General features: G+C 40.9%; 1 protein-coding gene across 17 annotated transcripts in view; it reads left to right on the plus strand.

Moving 5' to 3' along the window:
- Positions 1-23,748, plus strand: part of LRCH3 (leucine rich repeats and calponin homology domain containing 3) — a 108,010-nt gene that overhangs the window by 74,591 nt on the left and 9,671 nt on the right. For 9 of the 17 annotated variants that reach the window (XR_010139331.1, XM_063722413.1, XM_063722403.1 and 6 more), the window contains 6 exons: positions 4,002-4,073; positions 10,484-10,532; positions 11,180-11,287; positions 14,916-15,034; positions 15,983-16,120; positions 20,354-20,431. Coding sequence is in view for 16 of the 17 variants with exons in the window: in XM_063722413.1 (XP_063578483.1) it covers positions 4,002-4,073; positions 10,484-10,532; positions 11,180-11,287; positions 14,916-15,034; positions 15,983-16,120; positions 20,354-20,431 (564 nt within the window). In the remaining variant the exon portion in view is untranslated. Of the gene's footprint in view, positions 1-4,001; positions 4,074-10,483; positions 10,533-11,179; positions 11,288-14,915; positions 15,035-15,982; positions 16,121-20,353; positions 20,432-22,215; positions 23,264-23,748 lie in introns of those variants that run through there. The other 8 variants (XM_063722400.1, XM_063722407.1, XM_063722404.1 and 5 more) reach the window with 3 other exon arrangements.

The raw sequence follows: 23,748 nt of genomic DNA on the forward strand, positions 1-23,748 counted from the left end.
CATTTTCCCACGTGACCCTTTGTGATTGACCCAGTGTTTCAAAGTTCTGCAGCTCATATCTTTGTCGTTGCCACCAAAAGGAAAACATTTGCATTGAGAACCATATTGGCTTTGTGTGTGCTGGGAACAGAGGCATAACAATATTCATGTTTTAAATGTGTCTAATTCCAGGAGCACTTACTTTATTAATCATTAATTCGGCTCATGGGTCACCTGTATGTTAAGGTGACTCATGACACCGATTGCACAGCTGTATATTTGGCATCCAATTTTATGATGTATTTTCAGCTACTGAAAATCCTTCACTTTGGTTTTAAATACTTACAGCTGAAGATTATTCCTTCATGTTCACTTTTTAAACCCAAGGAAACATTAACTGCTGATCGTGTTTAGCACTGGTTTACTTTATTGCGTGTTTCATCAGCTCAAAATAAGTATAAGATGGAAGGTTGATTTAAAGTCTTATTAGCCTTGCGAAAGAATTCTAACCATTTCTAGAATTTCTTTCCCCATCATGTTTTATGTGATTGTTTTCATAGTAGTACGTTCAGAAGTCTAGTATCTACAGTGCTAGTAACTGCTGCCAGGGTGCATCCTGCTGCGTGAGCTGCATGCCTCAGCATGACTTTCCTGTTACATCAGCTTCCATGGTCTGTTCACATTGCTGTGTATTCCGCAACCTTCATCTCCTTTGAGATGGATAAAGCACCTTTTAACTGGGGGGTCTTATAGGTGAATACAATCATCACACTCTAGAGTTTTAGTTTAAGTGAATTGGCCTAAGAAGCGAATAATAAGTTAAAAATGTAGACAAATATTGAGAGCCTCCAACGATCCAAACACTTACCAAAATTATCTCATTTACTCCTCGCAGCAACCTTAAGAGTGAAGTAAACTTAACACCTTTTTACAAATGATTACTGAGGCCCAGAATGCAACTTGTCCAAGGTCCCATAGATAGTAAGTGCAAGGCTGGGAATCCACATCTGTCTGGCTGATGGGAGAACCTGCATTAAACACCATATTGAAACTGAAAACCATTTAGGAAACTGAAGGTTTAATAACACGCATAGTAAGCGGTGTGAGTCTGAGTGCCAAGACTTTTTTGTCAACAAAACAGTGGAATTTAGAAAAACAACAACAGCAAAATCCCCTTAGTGTGTAACTTGAAATTCCCTTTGGCTGTTTGTCAAAACACATTCACTTAAGTTTTAGTTATCAGTATTCATATCTGATCCTCCAAATTAGATGGCCTTTAAAAGCAAGGCATTTCTTCTAAGTTTGATGACCTTTAAAAGCACATCTCACATTTCTTTGTCTGCCAAATAGTGTCCAACCCAACACTGCAAAAAGAGTCGTATTTTAAATAAAACCTCATATTATCAAAACTATGCTTCAGAAGGCTCCTGTTGCTTAGAGTGAAGTCTGAACGTGGCCTCGAAGCTCCTTCGTGCTCTACTGCCTCCCTCTCCAGTCTCCTCTCTGGGCTTGTGCTATACCAGCATTGTTTCCAACTCTTCAAATATCATAAGCCCTTTTCCATCTCAGACCTTTGCAAATGCTGTTTCTTTTACATAGAATGCCCTTCCCTCCCTGCATATACCCCTGGATTAATTCCTACTCATCTATCAGGTATTTGTTTAAATGTCGCATCTTTAACATGACTTTTCTGCAGCCCACTACCCTTAAAGCAGCCCACAGTTTGACAGTGAAATAAACTGACAGGAGCTCCAGTACATGTGATGAAAAGGAGGCCCAGGAAGCATACATAGTGTATTACTGTTGTCACAGTAATTTTTTTATCATGGTAGTTTTATTTGGGTGTTTATTATTTTTATTTTTATTTTTTAATTTAATTTTACTTTATTTTTTATTTTTGTTTATTTATTTAATTATTTTGAGACAGAGTCTCCCTCTGTTGCCGAGGGTGGAGTGCAGTGGCATGAACATGGTTCCTTGAAGCATCAGCCTCCTGAGTAGCTGGGACTACAGGTGCATGCACCACACGTGGCTAATTTTTTTTTTTTTTGTAGTCAGGGTCTCACTGTGTTGCCCAGGCTGGTCTCTAACTCCAGGGCTCAAGCAATCCTCCTGCCCCAGCCTCCCAAAGTGCTGAGATTACAGGCATGAGCCACTGTGCCCAGCTTGTTTATTCTTTTATTATCTCTTTTCTGTTGGACTACTAGCCTATAAGCTTCATGAACACAAGGATATTCTATTTTGTCTTAATATACCTTAATACACTCCATCCCTACCACAGTTCCTGGGATATATTAGGTGCTCAGTAAATATTTCCTGAATGAACATATAAATTCTGTGCATCTACTGATTATTAAATTGTTTCGTGATGAAAAGGTCTGATGAACGATATCGTAAGGTAAATGCTGAATTTGATTTAAAGACCTTGAAACTTACGATTTGAAATAAAGATTTATAACAGCTAATACCAGTTTACAGTGACATTGTCTTCGGGCCGCCCCTCAAGCTCCTATTAATATCAGTTACACTGACATTCTCTTTGGGCTACCCCTCAAACTCCTGTTAATATCAGTTTACACTGACATTGTCTTCGGGCTGCCCCTCAAGCTCTTGTTAGTATCAGTTACGCTGACGTTCTCTTCGGGCTACCCCTCAAGCTCCTGCTAGTATCAGTTACACTGACGTTCTCTTCGGGCTACCCCTCAAGCTCCTGCTAGTATCAGTTACACCGACATTCTCTTCGGGCTACGCTTCAAGCTCCTGTTGCTTTCGTCTATATCAGGTCTCATTTTAAAAGAATATGAGGCTCATTTTACCTCTTCTTCCTCCACTCCTAGTTTTCGTTTTTGTATTTGACATTGGCAGTAGTTCCAGTACCTTTGATTAAAAAGCAGGCCCAGGAAATCTAAACCCCAGAACCATACACAGTGTATTACCATTGTCACAGTTTTGCTATTTGGTATATTTTTATCTTCAGTATTTGCTGCCTTAAGATAGATTTTGTGATACATGTAATACATTGTGTGTTACATGCTGCTTTTGTCAAATAAAAATATGTTAATTCTCATTAAAAATACAGTTGTATTTATTTTATTGACCATATACATACCTTTTCCTAAACACCCGTTTGTTTTCTTGTTCATTTATCTCATAGTTTAGAAATTTATGTTCCTAGTTTAAATTTTTAAAAATTACTTGTAAAGACTTCACTATTTTTAAGCTCTTGGCATTTTGTTGTTTTAATAGGTAAAACCTTATCCAGGGCTCTTTGTGAAAGTATTGTCTTCTCTGATTTCCACTCTCCATGTGGCAAATGAGAAAAATTGTCATGTTTTGAGCACCTCTTACCTGTAATCAAAATTCTATATAATAAATACTTTAAAATTTTTTCCTTTTAATTGACAATAATTATATATATACAATCCAACTATATCTCTAATACATCTAACCAGTTGTTATGTTGGTTGGTGAAAGATAAAGGATTCGAAGAAAACGGAAATTCCACCTTCCCCTCTTATAGTCATTAGGAGTTTCACAGAGGCAGAGATGAAATGCCGATTCCTCCTGCATCAGGTTGATGCAGAATCCTCATGTCCTAATTATAATATATCTAATTTGGATTAATGTTGAAAAAACATTGTTTTTATTCATGCCAGTTCTGCTTGGTTAAAATCCCCCATCATAGGAACAGAACTCATTAGTTTCAAGGCTACTATGCTAAAAATGTTGATGTTCTGTTTTATTTCCGCATAAAATCATTTTTCATAAATCATGCCTCTCATTTCTTGATTAATGTGGCATGAGGTATTGAGACTATCCTGAATTATACAAGTGGAAAAACTGTGTCCATGGGTTTTTGTCCCCCAAATATTCTCTTCCTGCCCTGTCAGTAGCTTAGTAAACCATTTGAAAGATTGTCAGTAACCTTTCCTTTTCTCATTTCACTAGTCAGATCTGCCTGCCTGACATTTGCTAACATAAATGCTGCCTTCTGTTTCTTCTCTTTCTCATTTGAAATGTAGTCGCTGTCAGGGTTGAATCAAGTGGGCTGTGCTGCTACCCTGCCTCATTCTTCTGCCTTCACGCCTCGTAAGGTATCTCTTGTTATTGTAATTCACCAGGAAGTTGGGGAGGAAGTGGATATAAAGTCTTGAATTTTTCGGTGAATTGATCTAACAATCTGAAATATAGGATCGCATAAATATACCTGTTGATGAAACTGTTTAACATGGATTTCCCTTGACATTTTTTGAAAGTTTTATGATGCTAGCGATAGTCATAGAGCTCACATTCTTTGTTTTCAGATTCTGTTTGATGTGTCATTCTGATTTTTTTATCAAAGGTGTTTTTCTTGTGAGTTATTATTTCACTTTGATTAGTATATAATGTTGAATTAACTCTGTTGTCTAATGTGCATGCAAAATAATTTGAGTCCAAAAAAACTGTCACTACCAAAACCTTCTACAGTAGGGGTCAACCAACTATGGCCCCTAGGCCACTTGTTTTTATAAATAAAGCTTTATTTTTATATAGCCAGTCCCTTTTGTTTATGCATTGCCTATGGCTGCTTGCACAGTAAACAGCTGAGGTGGAATAATTGTGACCAAGATCCTATACCTACAAACCTAAAATATGTACAGTCTGGCCCTATAAGAAAAAAAATCGCAAACCCCTGCTTTTTAATCAGCAATAATGTCATAAGAGATGATACATTCCACCTTCTGGAAAAATTTAATCTAAACTCTAAAAATTTAGAACCTGTAGTATTTTATTTTTTGAAGGCCTCTAGGAGTGGTAATTCCATATTTGTTATCACTGGATATGTAAAAAATGATCAACAATCCTCACTGTCAAGAAGACCTCTGTCTAACTTACAACTGTCCTGCTATGGTTTATACTTCTTTTCTTTCCAGAGTGGAGATTTTCTAGTTATTTAGCATTTTTTAATGTAAGAATCCCTTTTTTTTTTTTTTTTTTTTACACAAAATACAATTTTTTTTTAAGGTAAGAATTTAAAAACAATTATGATGCCATCCTTAGCTTCTTCCTAAATAAACTCAGATCCTTTTACATGCCTTTCCCAGACTGTTAATCTTTAATGAATTTTCACAAGTTCTCTGCCCTGCATTCTGGCTTCGCGGTCCACAACTAGAAATACATCCCTCGTTAGAGCTTGCTCATTTAGGGTGATTTTTAAATTTTTGGTCTTCATTTTGCTCAGTATCCGCTGCAATTCTCAAATGTTTTAGTCACACCTCTTTTATGTGTTGAGACAGGGTCTTGCTCTGTCTCCCAGGCTGGATCCTCCCACTCTAGCCTCCTGAGTAGCTGGGAATACAGATGCGCACCACCATGCCTGGCTAATTTTTTAAGTTTTTGTAGAGACAAGGTCTCACTATATTGCCCAGGCTGGTCTCAAAATCCTGGACTCAAGACATCATCCTGCCTCAGCCTCCCAAAGTGCTGGGTGTCAGCCACTGCGCCCAACCTCCTTCAACTTCTAAATGACAGTTATTTTCCACGTGTTGTATTATTTTTTCCTGAATATTTAATTTTGCTGTTTGAATATTTTTACTTGTCTCATGTACCAGAATACTTTCAAATTGTTGCATTGAGCCAGGCACACTGGCTCACACCTGTAATCCCAGTGTTGGTAGCCCGAGGGGGAATACAATTGAGGCCAGGAACTCAAGGCTGCAGTGAGCTGTGATCACACCACTGTACCCCAGCCTGGGACAGTGCAAGACTGTGTCTCTAAAAACATTAAAACCGAATGCTTGTATCATGCCCTTTTTTTTTTAGTTTTTAATTTTTGTGGGTACATAGTAAGTGTGTATATGGGGTTCATGAGGTATTTTGTATAGGTGTGCAGTGCATAATAATTCTATCAGGTCAATGGGCTATCCATCACCTCAAGCATTTCTCCTTTGTGTTACAAACAATCCAATTATACTCCTTTAGTTATTTTTAAATGTACAATTAAATTATTGACTATGATGACCATTTTGTACTGTCAAATGCTGGATCTTATTCTTTTTATTTTTTTTTGGACCCATTAACTATCCCCATTTCCTTCCACCACCCTCCCACTACCCTTCGCAGCCTCCGGTAACCCTCGGTTTAGTCTGTCTGCATTCTGCTTTTTTAAATGCTGACCCCAACTTTTTTTTTTTTTTTTTTTTTTGAGACGGAGTTTTGCTCTTGTTGCTCAGGTTAGAGTGCAATGGCACGATCTCGGCTCACTGCAACCTCTGCCTCCTGGGTTTAAAGCGATTCTCCTGCCTCAGCCTCCCAAGTAGCTAGGATTACAGGTGCCCGCCACCAAGCCCGGCTAATAACCTCAACTTTATAACAACTGTAAATCTGAGAAACCTCCTCTGGTTATTGTTGAACATGCCCTACGTACCGGGATGCCTCCTGAAAAAACTTTATAATTCTCTTCCATGTTAATCCTTTGCTAGCCGTTCTCGTCTGGGATCCTTATTGGAACAACACAGAAAATTATTTCAGCAACTTTTTTTCAAAATGATCTCAAGGAAGGTCCATAACTGGCACCATTCTAGATGTATGGGAGAGAAGTTAATTTGTTGTACTCCATGAACACCTTTGGGCATTGTGGCTTATTCAGAGTCATAACTGAGAGTTGTTTTGACTGTGCCAAAGTTGTATGGCCCAGACAGACCACAGCATCTTGTTCTACAGTGACTGTCATGTGAGGTTAAATGTAAAACTTCACTAGATTTAAGATAGATAAGTCTTTTTTTTCTATCCGACCTGCTGTACTGTCAAATGATTATTTTAGAAGATTTATTCTTTATTTTTTAGTATCTCTATTACTTTCACAGCAATTATACATTATACTTATGAATTTATTTCTTTTATTGCTTAGCCAGGCTTAAAAGTTGAGTTTATATCAGTTTCTGGGTTTTTTTTTTCTTTCCATTGGCCTAAATTCTCTAGTGAGAGATTATTTCTTAACCTTTTTTTTTGCTCTCCAGTTTTTCAAGAGTTCCCAAATGTAGTTAATGGCCTCACAGTGATTTAAGCTAATGATTTTAATATCCTAGAATGCAAGTCACTTAGATTTATAGCTTTAATAAAAATACATTTCAGAAACCATTTTTACAAGTCTCCTCTCTTCTGGCTTTGTTTTCATCATACCCAGTTGTGTATTATCTGTTGCTGTTTCTTTTTGTTTGTTTGTTTTTCCTTTGAGATGGACTCTTGCTCTGTCGCTCAGGCTGGAGTGCACTGGCGAGATCTCGGCTCACTACAAACCTCTGCCTCCCAGTTTCAAGTGATTCTCTTGCCTCAGCCTCCCGAGTAGTAGCTGCGATTACAGGCGCATGCCACCACGCCCAGCTAATTTTTGTATTTTTAGTAGAGATGGGATTTTACCACGTTGGCCAGGCTGGTTTCAAACTCCTGACCTCAGGCAATCCGCCCACCTCTGCCTCCCAAAGTGTTGGGATTATAGGTGTGAGCCACTGCGCCGGGCCTGTTGCTGTTTCAAACTGAAGGAGAGAACGTTCGCTGCCCTTCATTGTTGTTTCAGCTCTTCTCATCTCATAAAGTTGCCTGTTAACTTTCTCCCTTTATTCCTTAATACTTTTAAATTTCTAGTCTATGTCCTGTTAAGAAGTGTTTTTTAAATTTTTGAAAATATTTTTTCCTCCATGTCTAGAATAACCTCTACCTTGAATGTTTCTCTTTTTGTATTATTGGTCCTTGAACATGTCTTTGTTTAACCAACTTTCTACTTATTCACAGCCCTTGAAAATAAAAATAGTCTTTTACTTCCTTGTAAAGATATCTGGCTTTTGCCTCATTTACCTGTTCATTCCTTTTACCAGTTTCTGTTACTCTTGTTTGAATTAAATTTCTTATTTAAATTTCCATTTTTTCTCAACACCCAGAACTTAGTTTACTTGCATCTATAAACCCGATGAACATGTCTTTTCCACTTAAGATGTGAACACACTGCCTTACTCACGAGCTCAGCTCACTGTGTAAATCTTAGTTCTCAATCTGTGATATCAAACTAAGGAATTGTTACCAGAAAATTGTCTCCAGCTGAGTCTTGAGAATTTTCTCAACATATGGCCTTGGTTTATTTATTTATTTATTTATTTTTAGCAGTTAAAATTATTTGTCATCATTTATCTGACCCAACTGTAAGTAGCGATGTAAGAGTTCTGAAAATATTGAAACCAATGGTGGGGAAAGTATGGGAGCAGATTTGTATATTTGTGTTAGTTTTAGAGTCATTATGTCCAGAAATGTGCCTTAGTCGTATCATAAAGTTATAATATATTTAGATTATATTTCAAGGCAATTAGATGTCAAGGCCTAAAAAACTATTAATGTTATTCTAGCTTTTCTTTTATTTATTTATTTATTTATTTATTTTGAGACGGAGTCTCGCTCTGTTGCCCAGGCTGGAGTGCAGTGGCGCCATCTCGGCTCACTGCAGCCTCCGCCTCCTTGTTCAAGTGATTCTCCTGCCTCAGCCTCCCAAGTAGCTGGGACTACAGGTGCCCGTCACCACACCCAGCTAATTTTTTTATTTTTAGTAGAGACGGGGTTTCACCATGTTGGCCAGGATGGTCTCAATCTCTTGACCACATGATCCACCCACCTCAGCCTCCCAAAGTGTTGGGATTACAGATGTGACCCATCGCGCCCGGCCTATTCTAGCTTTTCTTAATTGTACTCCCCTGCCAAGTCTTCAACATCTTTAACCTAGTCAACCAACATTTCTTTGTAAATTAGCTTAACTACATTTCCCTTTCTTTAGGTAAGCTTTGTAACTGTTTAGCTAGTTCTTCCTCCTTTTTACAGTTCTTTTGGTCAATGAATTGAAAATGTCTTGGACTCAAATACTAGTGTAGAAAATATATCTATCATCTCTTAAACATCTTCTTTCCTAACTGAAATTAGGAAACCTATATTACTTTTTAAAAATATTAAATTTTATTCTCCAGAGAAAAAAGTACTTTAGAAACTATTGTGGAGAAATATTATTAGAAAATAAAATGTTGCTTTTTCTTTCTCATATATTTCCCAGTAACATTTTCTGTCTTAGGATGATCATTTTTCATAGTCTTAGGAAGAGCTTGTTAAATAATGGACTGTCTTTATATAAACACAACTAGGCCAGGCGCAGTGGCTCATGCCTATAATCCCAGCACTTTGGGAGGTCAAGGCAGGTGGATCACCTGAGGGTTGGGAGTTTGAGACCAGCCTGACCAACATGGAGAAACCCTGTCTCTACTAAAAATACAAAATTAGCCGGGTGTGGTGGCACATGCCTGTAATCCCAGCTACTCGGGAGGGTGAGGCAGGAGAATCACTTGAACCCGAAAGGCAGAGGTTGTGGTGAGCCGAGATTGCTCCATTGCACTCTATCCTGGGCAACAAGAGCGAGATTCCATCTCAAAAAAAAAAAAAAAAAAAAAGCCGGGCGTGGTGGCTCATGCCTGTAATCCCAGCACTTTGGGAGGCCGAGGCAGGCGAATCACCTGAGGTTGGGAGTTCGAGAACAGCCTGACTAACATGGAGAAACCCCATCTCTAATAAAAATACAAAAAAATTGGCTGGGTATGGTGGTGCATGCCTGTAATCCCAGCTATTTGGGAGGCTGAGGCAGGAGAATTGCTTGAACCCGGGAGGCAGAGGTTGTGGTGAGCTGCGATCGTGCCATTGCACTCCAGCCTGGGCAATAAGAGCTAAACTCCATCTCAAAAAAAAAAAAACTTGGCTTTTAAAATATAGAATTAATTCATTTCACCAAATCCTCATTTCTTTTTCTTCTTCTTTTTTTTTTTTTTTTTTTTTTAAAGAGGGAGTCAGGCCAGGCACGGTAGCTCATGCCTATAATCCGGCACTTTGGGAGGCTGAGGTGGGTGCATTGCTTGAGCTAAGGAGGTTGAGACTAACCTGGCTAACATGGCAAGACACTGTCTCTACAAAAAATGCAAAAATTAACTGGGCATGGTGATGTGCGCCTATAGTCTCAACTACTTGGGAGGCTGAGGTAGAAGGATCACCTGAGCCTGGGAGAGCATGCCATTGCAATCTAGCCTGGGCGACAAGAGTGAGACCCTGTCTCAAAGAGAGAGAGAGGGAGAGAAAGAGTCTCCCTCTGTCACCCAGGCTGGAGTGCAGTGGCACAATCATAGCTCACTGCAGTCTTTAATTCCTAGGCTCAAGCAACCTTCCCTCTTCAGCCTCTACAGGAGCACACCACTATGCCTGACCGGGTCTCGCTATGTTGCCTAGGCTGGTCTCAACTCCTACTCTCAAGTAATCCTCCCACCTCAGCCTCCTAAAGTACTGGGATTACAGGCATGAGCCACCGCACCTGGCCCAAATTCTCATCTCTAGACTTAATCGTGAAGGAGAGTTACCTGATTTTTGTCTTTTATAATTTCAAAATTGCCATAAAAGTAGGAAGTATTTCTTCTTGAATAACAATTATTGATATATGTCTGTTTCTCCACAGAGTGATGACAGACCTAATGCTCTATTAAGTTCACCTACAACAGAAACAGGTAATAGACACAAAGGTGCAATTAACCACATCAGGATTATAATTCTTAATTTTTTTATTTAAAAAATAATAATAAATAGAGACAAGGCCTTTCTGTGTTGACCAGGGTGGTCTCAAACTCCTGGGCTCAAGGGATCCTCCTGCCTTGTTCTCCCAAAGTGGTGGGATTACAGATGTAAGCCACAGCACCCGGCTAAGATTATAATTTTTTACCAAGATTTTCCTAAATTACTTGTTAGAGAACTGTGGCTGCTTTTTCTGAGATGGAAATCAGATACAGAATTGGAAACCACTGGGTTGTTTTTCTTTCCCATTTTTAAATTAAATTGGTTGCTCAGCTAGTCAGCCATTTGATATGAATAAGTGAACAACAGCCGTAGGTCTGCAGGAGGCTGTTCAATATGTTAACATTCATTCCGCCTTTATTGATACACCATAAATAACATGACAATGTAAAATACATACAAGCAGTCCTCCTGCTCTCATGATTATTTTCTGTACCAGACTTTTCATTATTAAATAGAATTATTTTATATCATTGCCATGTTTAATTTTATTTTTTACTTGCTACTTTTGTAACTTGTATGTCTGCTATTATATTTTCTTTTCATCTCCTTTAATCTCATTTTATTTTTCATGCTAATTTAGTTCATCATTCCCCTGCATATTCTTTTCCTGCTGCTATCCAGAGAAATCAGCCTCAGCGCCCTGAAAGCTTCCTTTTCCGAGCAGGTGTCAGGGCAGAAACCAACAAAGGTAGGTGGTGGTGATTTTAAAAGCCAGGGGCGAGGGGAGGTTTACACAATGATGCTAGCTGTTAGACGGATGCTTTTAAACTTATACATATAGTATAAAACAAAGCTATCAGCTTGGCAAAAGCATGTGTCTGTGATCTCACTGATACCAAAGCAGGAAGATCTTACCTGAAATTGTTTGAATTAGAAAGTTTCTTAGTACCACCTAAAAGCAGGTTATAGAGTGTTTGAACAAATAAAATGCTCTTTCAAGGCTTTAGAGAATGTTCTTTGTCTTGGTAATGAACTCTTTTTTCACATTTTTCTATTGATAAAAGCTGTTTTCTTAAAACAATAATTTTTTAAAAATCTACTTAAAGTCTCATGTTCTTCTAGTTAATAATGACAAATTTCTCCCTGGTCCCCAAAGAAGTTACCTGGGAGTGGAAACAAACATTTCAAGTCAAAAATAACTTTTGTCATGGTGGTGTGTGCCTGTGGTCCCAGCTACTTGGGAAGCTGGCAGGGAGGATTGCTGGAGCCCAGGAGTTCAGGGTTACAAAGAGTTATAATTAAAAGCACCACTGTTCTCCAGCTTGGCCAACAGAGCAAGACTCTGTCTCTTAAAAAAAACAAACAAACAAAAATAAGATCAGGCGTGGTGGCTCACGCCTGTGATCCCAGTGCTTTAGGAGGCCGAGGAAGGCAGATCACTTGAGGTCAGGAGTTCGAGATCAGCCTGGCTAACATGGCGAAACCCTGTCTCTACTAAAAATACAAAAAATGGCTGGGCACGGTGGCTCACACTTGAAATCCCAGCACTTTGGGAGGCCAAGGCGAGCAGATCACGTCAGTTCAGGAGCCCGTGACCAGCCTGGCCAACATGGCATAACCCCGTCTGTACTGAAAAAATACAAAAATTAGCCAGGTGTGGCAGCAGGCTGAGGCAGGAGAATTGCTTGAACTTGGGAGGCAGAAGTTGCAGTGAGCCAAGATGGCGCCACTATACTCCAGTCTGGGGGGTAGAGTAAGACCATGCATGTTTCAAAAAACCTGGCCTGTAGTCCCAGCTACTCGGGAGGCTGAGGCAGAGCATGGTGGCGGGCGCCTGTGATCCCAGCTACTCGGGAGGCTGAGGCAGAGCATGGTGGCGGGCGCCTGTGATCCCAGCTACTTGGGAGGCTGAGGCAGAGCATGGTGGCGGGCGCCTGTGATCCCAGCTACTCGGGAGGCTTGGAGGTGGAACTGTAGTGAGCTGAGATTGCGCCACTGCACTTCAGCATGGATGACAGTGTGAAACTTATGTCTCAAAAAAAATTAAAAAATACAGGCGTGGTGGCTCATGCCTGTAATCCTGGCACTTTGGGAGGCCGAGGTAGGTGGGATCACTTGAGCTCAGGAGTTCGAGACCATCCTGTGCAAAACCCCATCTCTTAAAAAAATACAAAAAATCAGCTGGGTGCGGTGGCTCACGCCTGTAATCCCAGCACTTTGGGAGGCTGAGGCAGGCAGATCATGAGGTCAGGAGATCAAGACCATCCTGGCTAACACAGTGAAACCCCATCTCTACTAAAAATACAAAAAAAAACTAGCCAGGCGTGGTGATGGGCGCCTGTAGTCCCAGCTACTCGGGAGGCTGAGGCAGGAGAATGGTGTGAACCCAGGAGGCAGAGCTTGCAGTGAGCCGAGATCGCACCACTGCACTCCAGCCTGGGCGACAGAGCCAGACTCCGTCTCAGAAGAAAAAAAAGAAAAATTAGGCATGGTGGTGCAGGCCTGTAGTCACAGCTACTCGGGGGGCTGAGGCGGGAGGATGGATTGAGGCTGAAGTGAGTCAAGATTGCGCGATTGCACTCCAGCTTGGGTGACAAAGTGAAACCCTGTCTCAAAAAACAAAAAAAACACAACTTACCTTTAATGTTACCAACAGATGCATTCACAGTAAGATTTAAAAGTCAAACTACAGATGGCACTGCTGGTAAGAGTGTAAGAAAGCATGGAATACTGTTATTAGTCAGCCTCTGTACCCACAGATTCTGTATTTATGGATTCAACCAGTCATGGACAGAAAAGTCTTCAGAAACAAGACAACAATAATAAACAACGCCACAATAAAGAAATAATACTGATTTTGAAATACAGTATAGTAACAATTTATATAGCATTTACATTGTACTAAGTATTGTAAGTAACATAGAGATGATTTAAAGTATAGTATAAAGGAGGATATGCATAGTTTGTATGCAAATAATACTACATTTTATATGAGTGACTTGAGCATCCACAAAGTTTGGTATGAGAGGGGTGGTTTCTGGAACTAATTTCCCCTGGATACTGACGGATGACTGTGTACCCTATGACCAGCAGTTTTGAGAAATATGTACACACGTGTACCAAAAACGTGTACAAAAGTATTCATAGCAGCATTATTCATAATAGCCTGAAACTGAATGTCCATCAATAGAATGGATAAATGAATTGTGGTATATTTGTACAATGGAATACCATATAAGCAATGAAAATGAACCAATTCCTATATACAGCAACATGGATAAATCTCATAAACATACCATTGATCAAAGGAAGCCAGAAGCAAAAGAATACATACAATACAGCATAATTTATACAAAGTTCAAAAATGAACCAGACCAGCCTACAGTGTTAGAAGTCAGGGTGCGGTTTTGAGCACTTTGGGTACTTATGGGCAAGGAGCATAGAAGGGGCTCCTGGGATTGGTAAGATTGCATTAAAAACCTGATTGTGTTCACTTGGTGAGGAGAATTTATTGAGCACTGTGCTTATGATTTGTGTATTTTTCTGTATGTGTATTTTCAATAACATTTTTAAGTGGATGTAATCAAACAAAAGTAGTTGAGTCAACTGGGTAATGAACATTATGTAGTTTTCTAAACTATTCTCTGTTGTGTATATTTGAAAATCTCCATAATAAAAACCCTTTTAAAAAGTCAATCCAGAAAGTAGAAAGCAATGTACTGTACTTGCAGGAAGTAGAAAGCAATAAACTATACTTGCAGAAAGTAGAAAGCAATAAACCATACTTGCAGGAAGTAATACACCGTACTTGCAGGAAGTAGAAAGCAGTACACCATACTTGCAGAAGGTAGAAAGCGATACACCGTACTTACAGGAGGTAGAAAGCGGTATACCGTACTTGCAGGAGGTAGAAAGCGATACACCGTACTTACAGGAGGTAGAAAGCGGTACACCGTACTTGCAGGAGGTAGAAAGCGGTACACCGTACTTGCAGGAGGTAGAAAGCGGTGCACCGTACTTGCAGGAGGTAGAAAGCGGTACACCGTACTTGCAGGAGGTAGAAAGCGGTGCACCGTACTTGCAGGAGGTAGAAAGCGGTGCACCGTACTTGCAGGAGGTAGAAAGCGGTGCACCGTACTTGCAGGAGGTAGAAAGCGGTGCACCGTACTTGCAGGAGGTAGAAAGCGGTGCACCGTACTTGCAGGAGGTAGAAAGCGGTGCACCGTACTTGCAGGAGGTAGAAAGCGATACACTGTAGTTGCAGAAAGTAGAAAGCGATATACTGTACTTGGCAGGGAAACTGTGATGAGGCAGATCCGGATGTTTTCCTAGCACTGCCAGTTGCCTTTCTGTCTTACATATTATTATATTTATAGGTCATGCTTCACCCCTTCCTCCATCTGCTGCACCTACCACTGATCCTACAGATTCCATAACAAGGCAGAATTCAAGACAGAGAGAAGAAGAGCTGAAATTAATAGATCAACTGCGTAAAGTATGTACATACATTACCTTTGATTTACACTTTTTCAGTGTTACTGCTATAGATCAGAATCCTGTGATCACTTCTTCATTTGACACATCATTTTTATTTATTTATTTTTTTAGACGGAGTCTCGCTCTGTCACCCAGGCTGGAGTTCAGTGGCATGATCCTGGCTCACTGCAGCCTATGCCTTGTGGGTTCAAGCAATTCTTCTACCTCAGCCTCCTGAATAGCTGGGATTACAGGCACCCATCACTGCACCCAGCTAGTATTTGTATTTTTAGTAGAGAAGGAGTTTCACCATGTTGGCCAGGCTGGTCTCGAACTCCTGACCTCAGGTGATCCACTGGCCTTGACCCTCCCAAAGTGCTGGGATTCCAGGCATGAGCTTCTGTGCCCAGCTGTAATTTTTAACGGATTCAACAAGTGCCCATTGTATGCCATGTTTTGTGATGAATGTAAACATTTTGCTATTAAGGAAATTCTTTTCAGCTATTTACTTAGAAAATGAGATAGATGGCTTATTCTATAAAGCTCAATTCCTAGCTCTACTCATTTAAATTTTTTCCTTTTTTTCTACTTCCTGTTATAAAGAAATATTGTCAGAGTAATAATTTATATGTGTGTGCATACATACATAAATATCACACTTACACATATATAGTGAGTGATTGCCTGTTTATTTTGTTTTGGAATTGAAGGAGAATCTAGGGTTTTTTTTTTTTTAATCAGGAAGTTGTAAATGGATTTTTGTTGTACTTTGTACCACTATGCCCTGGCTGCCGTCCATATATACTAGATCTCCTTAAGTTAAACTTAGGATAGAGGGATAAAATGGATATTGTGGTACTTATTTCCTTTTTATCTTGATTTCTAATAAGATTTCATTATAACTCCCTTATGTCCTATATGTCAGTCTTTCTTCAATTAATCTATCACATGTTTTTTGTTCTTTCAGCATATTGAGTACCGGTTGAAAGTGTCTCTGCCTTGTGATCTTGGAGCAGCTCTAACTGACGGTGTTGTTCTTTGCCATTTGGCCAATCATGTGCGACCTCGATCTGTCCCAAGCATTCATGTTCCCTCACCAGCTGTAGTAAGTTGATAATGCTAAAAAGCCTTGGCTATTCATCAGACATTTGTTAAGCACAGTGGACAGATATTTCTTAAGCATTGTGTTAGATATTAAGGATACAGATATAAAGAGTCCAGTCTCTACCTTTCTGGTCTCACTTCTACTCAAGAAGAAGTAGACATGTATACAGTCACTTACAGCAGTGTGATAAATATAAGAAAGGCATGTACAGTGTGTGTTATAGGGATACAAAAAGGGGCCACAACTCCACCTGGAGAGTTCAGGGAAGCCTTCCCAGAATGGGCAAAATTTGAACTAATTCTTGAAGTTTAAGACGGAATTTTCCAGCAGTACAGAGAGGGAAGGGGGCCTTCTAGGCATAGGATTTCTAGATTCAGAAGCTAAGGAAAGTTTGGCTTTTACTTAAGGAATTGGTAAATTGTTCAGAATGGATCGTGCACAGGGTTGTAGATACAAATGGGAAGGGGTAAGGCTAGAGAGGTGAGCTGGGGCCGTGGTACAAAGGCCTTATGAACCATGTCAAGGAAGTTTACCCTAGTACAGACAATGAGGACACACTGAATTAAACAGGGAATACCATGATTATAATTGCAGTTTAGAATGATGAATCTAGGCTGGGCGCGGTGGCTCATGCTTATAATGTTAGCACTTTGGGAGGCCAAGGCAGATGGATTGCTTGAGCCCAGGAGTTTGAGACCAGCCAGGACAATATGGCAAAACCCTGTCTCTACCAAAAATACAAAAATCAGCTAGGTATGGTGGCATGCGCCTATAGTCCCAGCTACTCAGGAGGCTGATGTCGGAGGATCACTTGAGCCCAGGAGTTCGAGGCTGCAGTGAGCCGTGATTGTGCCAGTGCACTCCAGCCTAGGTGAGAGAGCAAGACCCTGTCTCAAAGGAAGAAAAAAAAAAAAAAAAAAAAAAAAGGAATGATGAATCTAGGTGCTAAGTGAGAAATGGAAAAATTAAAGGTGGTACACTAGAAAGATGCCCAAGCCAGGCTCAGCGGCTTGTGCCTGTAGTCCCAGCTACTTGGGAGTCTGAGGCATGAGGATCCTATGAGCCCAGGAGTTTGAGACCAGCTTGGGTGATCTTGTTGCTTAAAAGAAAAAGGAAAAGAGGCTGGGTGTACTGGCTCACGCCTATTATCCCAGCGTTTTGGGAGCCCGAGGCTGGTGGATCACTTGAGGTTAGGGGTTCGAGACCAGCCTGGCCAACATGGTGAAACCCCATCTCTACTAAAAATACAAAATTAGCCAGGAGTGGTTCACACACCTGTAATCCCAGCTACTTGGGAGGTTGAGCCAGGAGAATCACTTGAACCCGGGAGGCAGAGCTTGCAGTGAGCTGAGATCCCGCCACTGCACTGCACTCCAGCCTGGGCAAGACAGAGTGAGACTGTCTCAAAAAAAAAAAGAGAAAAGAAAAGAAAGATGCCCAGTTAAAAGGCTGTTGTATTGGTCCAGGCCAGGGAGATAACAGGCCTGGACTAAAGCCTGGACTAACGGCAGTGAGAGGGACAGTGGTTCAGAGGTAAAATTGACATGATCTGTGACTGACATCAGTTGGGAGATGAGGGAGAAAACGCATTCAAGATAACTGGCAGGTTCTCTTTGCACTGCTGGTCAGATCTGGACATCAGTTTCAGGATGGCAGTCCACAAAAGAACAGGCTTTGGGTTGACACACCCCTCCTCTGTTTTCCTCACATTTTTATCTTGAAAAATTTCAACCTTCAGAAAAGTGGAAAGAATCATACAACGAACACTATTAAAGTCTACACCTAGATCTGACATTTCTTGCATTTTGCCGTACTTGCTTTATGTATCTATATTTGTATGTGTATTTTAACTACACCATCCAAAACTTACAGATGTAATATACTTTTCCCCCAGTGTATTTCAGGGACCTGTCCTAGGCCACCTTGCTCTTCCCCCAAGCTCATAGCCAGTGACTGACAAGCATGGGGCTGAGGCCTCCCGCCTCAAGGAGGGAGTGTCCTGTGGTTCACACTTGTGATCTCCCTGTGGGATCAAGCTGAAGCTGAGAAGGAGACAGGCAGGAGGATCACCTGTGGCTGGGAGTTTAAGACCAGCCTGGGCAATATAGTGAGATCCCATCTCTACAAAAATACTTAAAAAAATTAGGTGTGCACCTACTACTCAGGAGGCTGTGGCGGGGGATCACTTGGGCCCAGGAGTTTGAGGCTGCAGTGAGCCACGATCATGCCACTGCACAACAACCTGGGCAACAGAGCGAGACCCTGACCCTAAAAAAGAAAGAAAGGGCCGGGCGCGGTGGCTCACGTCTGTAATCCGAGCACTTTGGGAGGCCCAGGTGGGCGGATCACGAGGTCAGCAGTTCGAGACCATCCTGGCCAACATGATGAAACCCCGTCTCTACTAAAAATACAAAAATTAGCTGTGCATGGTGGTGCATACCTGTAGTCCCAGCTACTTGGGAGGCTGAAGCAGGAGAATCGCTTGAGTCCAAGAGGCGGAGGTTGCAGTGAGCCGAGATAGCACCACTGCACTCCAGCCTGGCGACAGAGTGAGACTCTGTCTCAAAAAAATACTGAAAGGAAATGAATCAAGTGTTGTAGTTATATTTAAATGATGAACTATGGGTAATTAATTTTTTTGGCTGTTCCTCCAAGTTTTCTTTAGTGCAGGGGTCCCCAACCCCTGGGCCACAAATGGGTACCAGTCTGTGGCCTGTTAGGAACTGGGCTGCACAGCAGGAGGTGAACAGCAGGCCAGTGAGCAAAGCTTCATCTGTATTTACAGCTGCTCCCCATTACTCACATCACCACCTGAGCTCTGCCTCCTGTCAGATCAGCAGCAGTATTAGATTCTCAGAGGAGCATGAACGCTGGTGTGAGCTCCGCATGTGAGGAAGGGATCTAGGCCACGTGCTCCTTATGAGAATCTAATGCCTGATGATCTGTCGCTGTCTCCCATCATCCCCAGATGGGACTGTCTAGTTGCAGGGAAACAAGCTCAGGGCTCCCACTGACTCTACATTATGGTAGATTTCATTATGTATGATTATTTCATTATATATTACAATGTAATAATAGAAATAAAATAGACAATAAATGTAATGTGCTTGAATCATCCTGAAACCATCCCCCAACTCCAGCCCTGTCCATGGAAGAATTGTCTTCCATGAAACCAGTCCGTGGTGCCAAAAAGGTTGAGGACTGTTACCTTAGTGTTACACTGTTTTAAAATGGAAAAAAAATGTTTGTAACTATTCGTTCAAAGTTTTTCTATTTAGTACTTGCCTTACAAAATCAAAGCCAATGTCTCAAGTGTGGGGTGACAAACTACTGTCCACAGGCCAGCACTTATTGTTGTAAATAAAGTTTCATTGGAACCCAGTCACACACTTTCTTGTCTGCATATTGTCTATAGTTGCTTTCAAGCTCCTAGCAGAATTGAGTGGTTGCAACAGTTCTTTTTTTTTTTTTTTGAAACGGAGCTTTGTTCTTGTTGCCCAGGCGGGAGTGCAATGGTGCGATCTCGGCTCACCACAACCTCTGCCTCCTGGGTTCCCGGGTTCAAGCAATTCTTGTGCCTCAGCCTCCCGAGTAGCTGGGATTACAGGTGCCCACCACCACACCCGGCTAATTTTTGTATTATTAGTAGAGATGGGGTTTCTCCATGTTCATCAGGCTGGTCTCAAACTCCTGAACTCAGGTGATCTGCCCACCTCAGCCTCCCAAAGTACTGGGATTACAGGCGTGAGCCACTGCACCTGGCGTTGCAACAGTTCTTATGGCCCTCAAAACTAACATTTATTATCTGATCCTTTAAAAAAAAGTTTGCTGACCCCCTAGTCTACAGCATTGAGAGTTATGAAGCAATTGCCAAGAGTATTTCTAAAGTTAGCAAATACTTTTTAATATTGCTAGTAGGCTGGGCATTTAGCTCATGCTTCTGATCCCAGCACTTTGGGAGGCTGAGGCAGGCAGATTGCTTGAACTCAGGAATTCAAGACCAGCCTGGGCAACCTGGCGAAACCCTGTCTCTACAAAAATTGCCCAGCTGTGATGGCATGCAACTATAGTCCCAGCTACTTGGGAGGCTGAGGTGGGAGGATCACCTGAGCCTGGGAGGTCAGGGATACAGCGAGCCAGGCTTGCGCCACTGCACTCCAGCCTGGGTGACAGCGAGACCCTGTCCCAGAAACAAAACTTCTCTAGTAACACATTTTCATTTCCTCATTTCAGCCTAAATTAACAATGGCGAAATGCAGGCGAAATGTGGAGAATTTCCTAGAAGCTTGCAGAAAAATTGGTGTACCTCAGGTAATAAATTTATCATTTTTTATGTTGCCTAAATAGACTTGGTTGTCCTAAAATTTTAGAAATGCAAATCTCTAAAATCTTATAAGACTAGCTCTGAGCTAAGTCGATCATAATTAACATGACTTTGTGTTACAAGAGTCAGTATACTTTTGAACAGTTTTCCTTGATTATTTCCAAGGACCACACAAAGAAATTATAAATATATAAATTGAAATAATTATAAGTAATTTGAAATAATTATTCTATTTTCCTAAACTTTCCCACTTGCTATTTGACAACTAAATATATCCTTCAAAAACTAAGTATATCTCAGATTGAGAATGCTGCAGTTGGCTTCAGTGTTCTAACACTTGCTTTGATACTTTTTAAAATCTTTTAGACTTCCAGAAATGTTGAAAAAATAGCCTAGAGTTCCTTTGTATACTTCACTCAATTTCTTCGAATGTTAACTAACATCTAATACAAACATAGGACAGTGATTCAAACTAGGTAACACAAGAACAATACGATTAACTGAATTATAGTCTTTATTTGGATTTCATCAGTTTTTCCACGAAGCTCTGGTTCTTTGGAGTCTGGCATGCAGCAGGCGATTTCTAAGCTGTTGTCCTGCTATGAGGATTTATTGCCTCCAGCTCAGTTATAACTTTATTGCCCTTTAATATTACAAATAGTTAAATTTATTTATAGATGCGATTAAGGGAAATTAACTTGATACACTCTTATCCAATAACCCCTTTAAAAAGCAATTATATTAAACCAACGAGGTATTATACTATTAAGGAATATTATATGGTATAAAGACAAATTTAAAGAAATAAACGACTTGGTGCCGTGTGATACTTTTTCATTAACCACGACCATTACAAGAGCCTGCAAGGAGGAGAACATGATTCTTCTCTATCACCTTCTAATTAGGTATCAGTAACGCAGGGGTGGCCCCGGGGCTCATCAACAGCTCCACCATTTCCCTCAGAGTTTAGTTCCTGTTCCTGTAGCTTTCATGGCGGTCATTCTCTTTACCCAATTCACCGTACCTCTTTCTAACTAGCCAGGAGTTAAATAGGCTACAGCATCACTTGTGCAAAGAGCGACATTATCTTTGAGCTCTTTCACATGTTACAAAGTGAAAGAGAGAGCGCCCAGCTCCACAGAGCATCTGCATCAGCCAGCAGGATTCCCAGTATTATTTTTCTCTTATGAAAGTAGATCATCATTCTACTATTTATTTTTTACTTTTTTCTTTTGCTGTTTTTCTTTTTTTAACTGAATTATACAAGAATGGAAATTAACATAAAGTGGTAGTTAGCAAACACCTTTTTGATTCCTATGGACAAACTGAAAGCGAAATTTTCATTTTTATGTTGTTTTATAAAGGCTCATCTTTTAGAACAGACCTTTTTAAATATTTTGAGAGCACTGAATATGGTTTCTGAAGAAATAACATACATTCTTTTAAACAAGTTTATTCTAATAGTGCACATTAGCCTCCAGTTCTTCCCTTCTGCTTCCTAAAGAGGTTCTTGCTACAAAAACATCCAGTGTCTGCTCTAGTTCCCTGCCCCAGTGTCTTTAAACAAAGAGAGTATGGCATGGGTTGGTGCAGAGAATGGGAACCGCAAAATAGATAGGAGAGTACTGAAAATGGCCCCACTCAAGCAAGTCACGTTGACTTAACCGATGTCAAAACCTGTTGAAAGGTCATTAAGCCTGTCCACGGGGCTTTCGGAACCATCCTCTGAGGGTCTCTGAGATTTAAAGTCCGTACCTTGGAATTCTTTCAGGATGTTCTCACCATCAGCCAACAGAATGCAAAACAGTGTGCCTTAAAATACACATTTGAGTCGGTATTTGCATGCAGTGGTTGACCATGTTTGTTATGGGCCAGCCTGCCCCTGTTCCTACCAGAGCTGTGCTGTTGGAAGGCAAGTATGGAGGAAAAAAAAAAAAATACAGTTTTAAAAGACTGGGTCTTTTTCCAGAGCGGTTAGGCTGAGGTTTTGATGCATCCTCCCTCCTTCTCCGTCACCACAAAGAGGAAGTGGACATTCCCCATAGGCTGCCCCTTCCTTCTCCCCTTCCGCCTCCCACCCACGTCCCCACCACAACCACGGTCAGTTTTACACGGGTTCCTAGCATGCTGCTACTTCTGCTGAAAAATTAATCATCTGTCTAGAACAAAGTGAAAGAAAATGAATAAACGCACAAACTCGTAGGTTCAAACTAGCCTTCTGAGGTCCCTCTGCCAAAGGAAGAGAAGAAACTTCTACCTCCCCGTCTTCCTTTTTCTCCTGTACTTCTGGTCATTCTGGCCTTTACTTAAACATCCCCACTTTGCTCTGTGTGACTTGAACATTGGGAATGTAATAATGACCACTCTTGAAAATGTAAAACAGAAAACAATATTACAAATATTTTTGTCAGATTCTATACCCAGATAAGATAGATAAAGACAAATAATTTCCCTTCTCTGTATAACTTTTAAAGTGTTATACAAGTTAAAGTATGAGTGAAATACTAAAGAACAAGGCAGTTATTAAAAACCTCTGATGACACTGGGCATGTGGGTATTTGCTTTATTTTTATGCTTTTATTCAATATGCTACATTCGAAAAAACTGTAATGGGTGATTAAAAACTTGTATCTGAGTCCAGTATCTTTTGTCCCAGAGTGGTTACGTTATGTGTTAAAGGATGTCTCCCTGTTTTCAAGTCCACTCTTGTTTGTATTTATTCAGTGAATTTTGCAATCTGTAAAATGGAGGGTTTGGACGATCTCTGAAGCCCTTAACAGCTCTGCGTTCATTTTGAACACATTTTTGAGCTGGATTTGGTTAAAATAGACACGCCCTGGCCGGGCGCAGTGGCTCACGCCTGTAATCCCAGCACTTTGGGAGGCCGAGGTGGGCGGATCACGAGGTCGGGAGATCAAGACCATCCTGGCTAACACGGTGAAACCCCGTCTCTACTAAAAATACAAAAAATTATCCAGGCGTGGTGGCGGGTGCCTGTAGTCACAGCTACTCGGGAGGCTGAGGCAGGAGAATGGCGTGAACCCCAGGGGGCGAAGCCTGCAGTGAGCCGAGATCGCGCCACTGCACTCCAGCCTGGGCGACAGCGAGACTCCGTCTCAAAAAAAAAATAAAATAAAATAAAATAAAATAGACACCCCTTGATTTTTAGAGGAATGCCAAGTCATTGAATGCATTTGGCTTCTGGGTAGTAAATTGACCCCTGATCATGAGGCTTTCCTCAGTCTTTGAACCTTTTTGATGTACATGGCATTCTCCGAAAACGTCTGTCTCCTCAGCCTCTGCA

This window comes from Pongo abelii, chromosome 2 (assembly GCF_028885655.2).
Source record: "Pongo abelii isolate AG06213 chromosome 2, NHGRI_mPonAbe1-v2.0_pri, whole genome shotgun sequence".
Lineage (NCBI taxonomy): Eukaryota > Metazoa > Chordata > Mammalia > Primates > Hominidae > Pongo > Pongo abelii.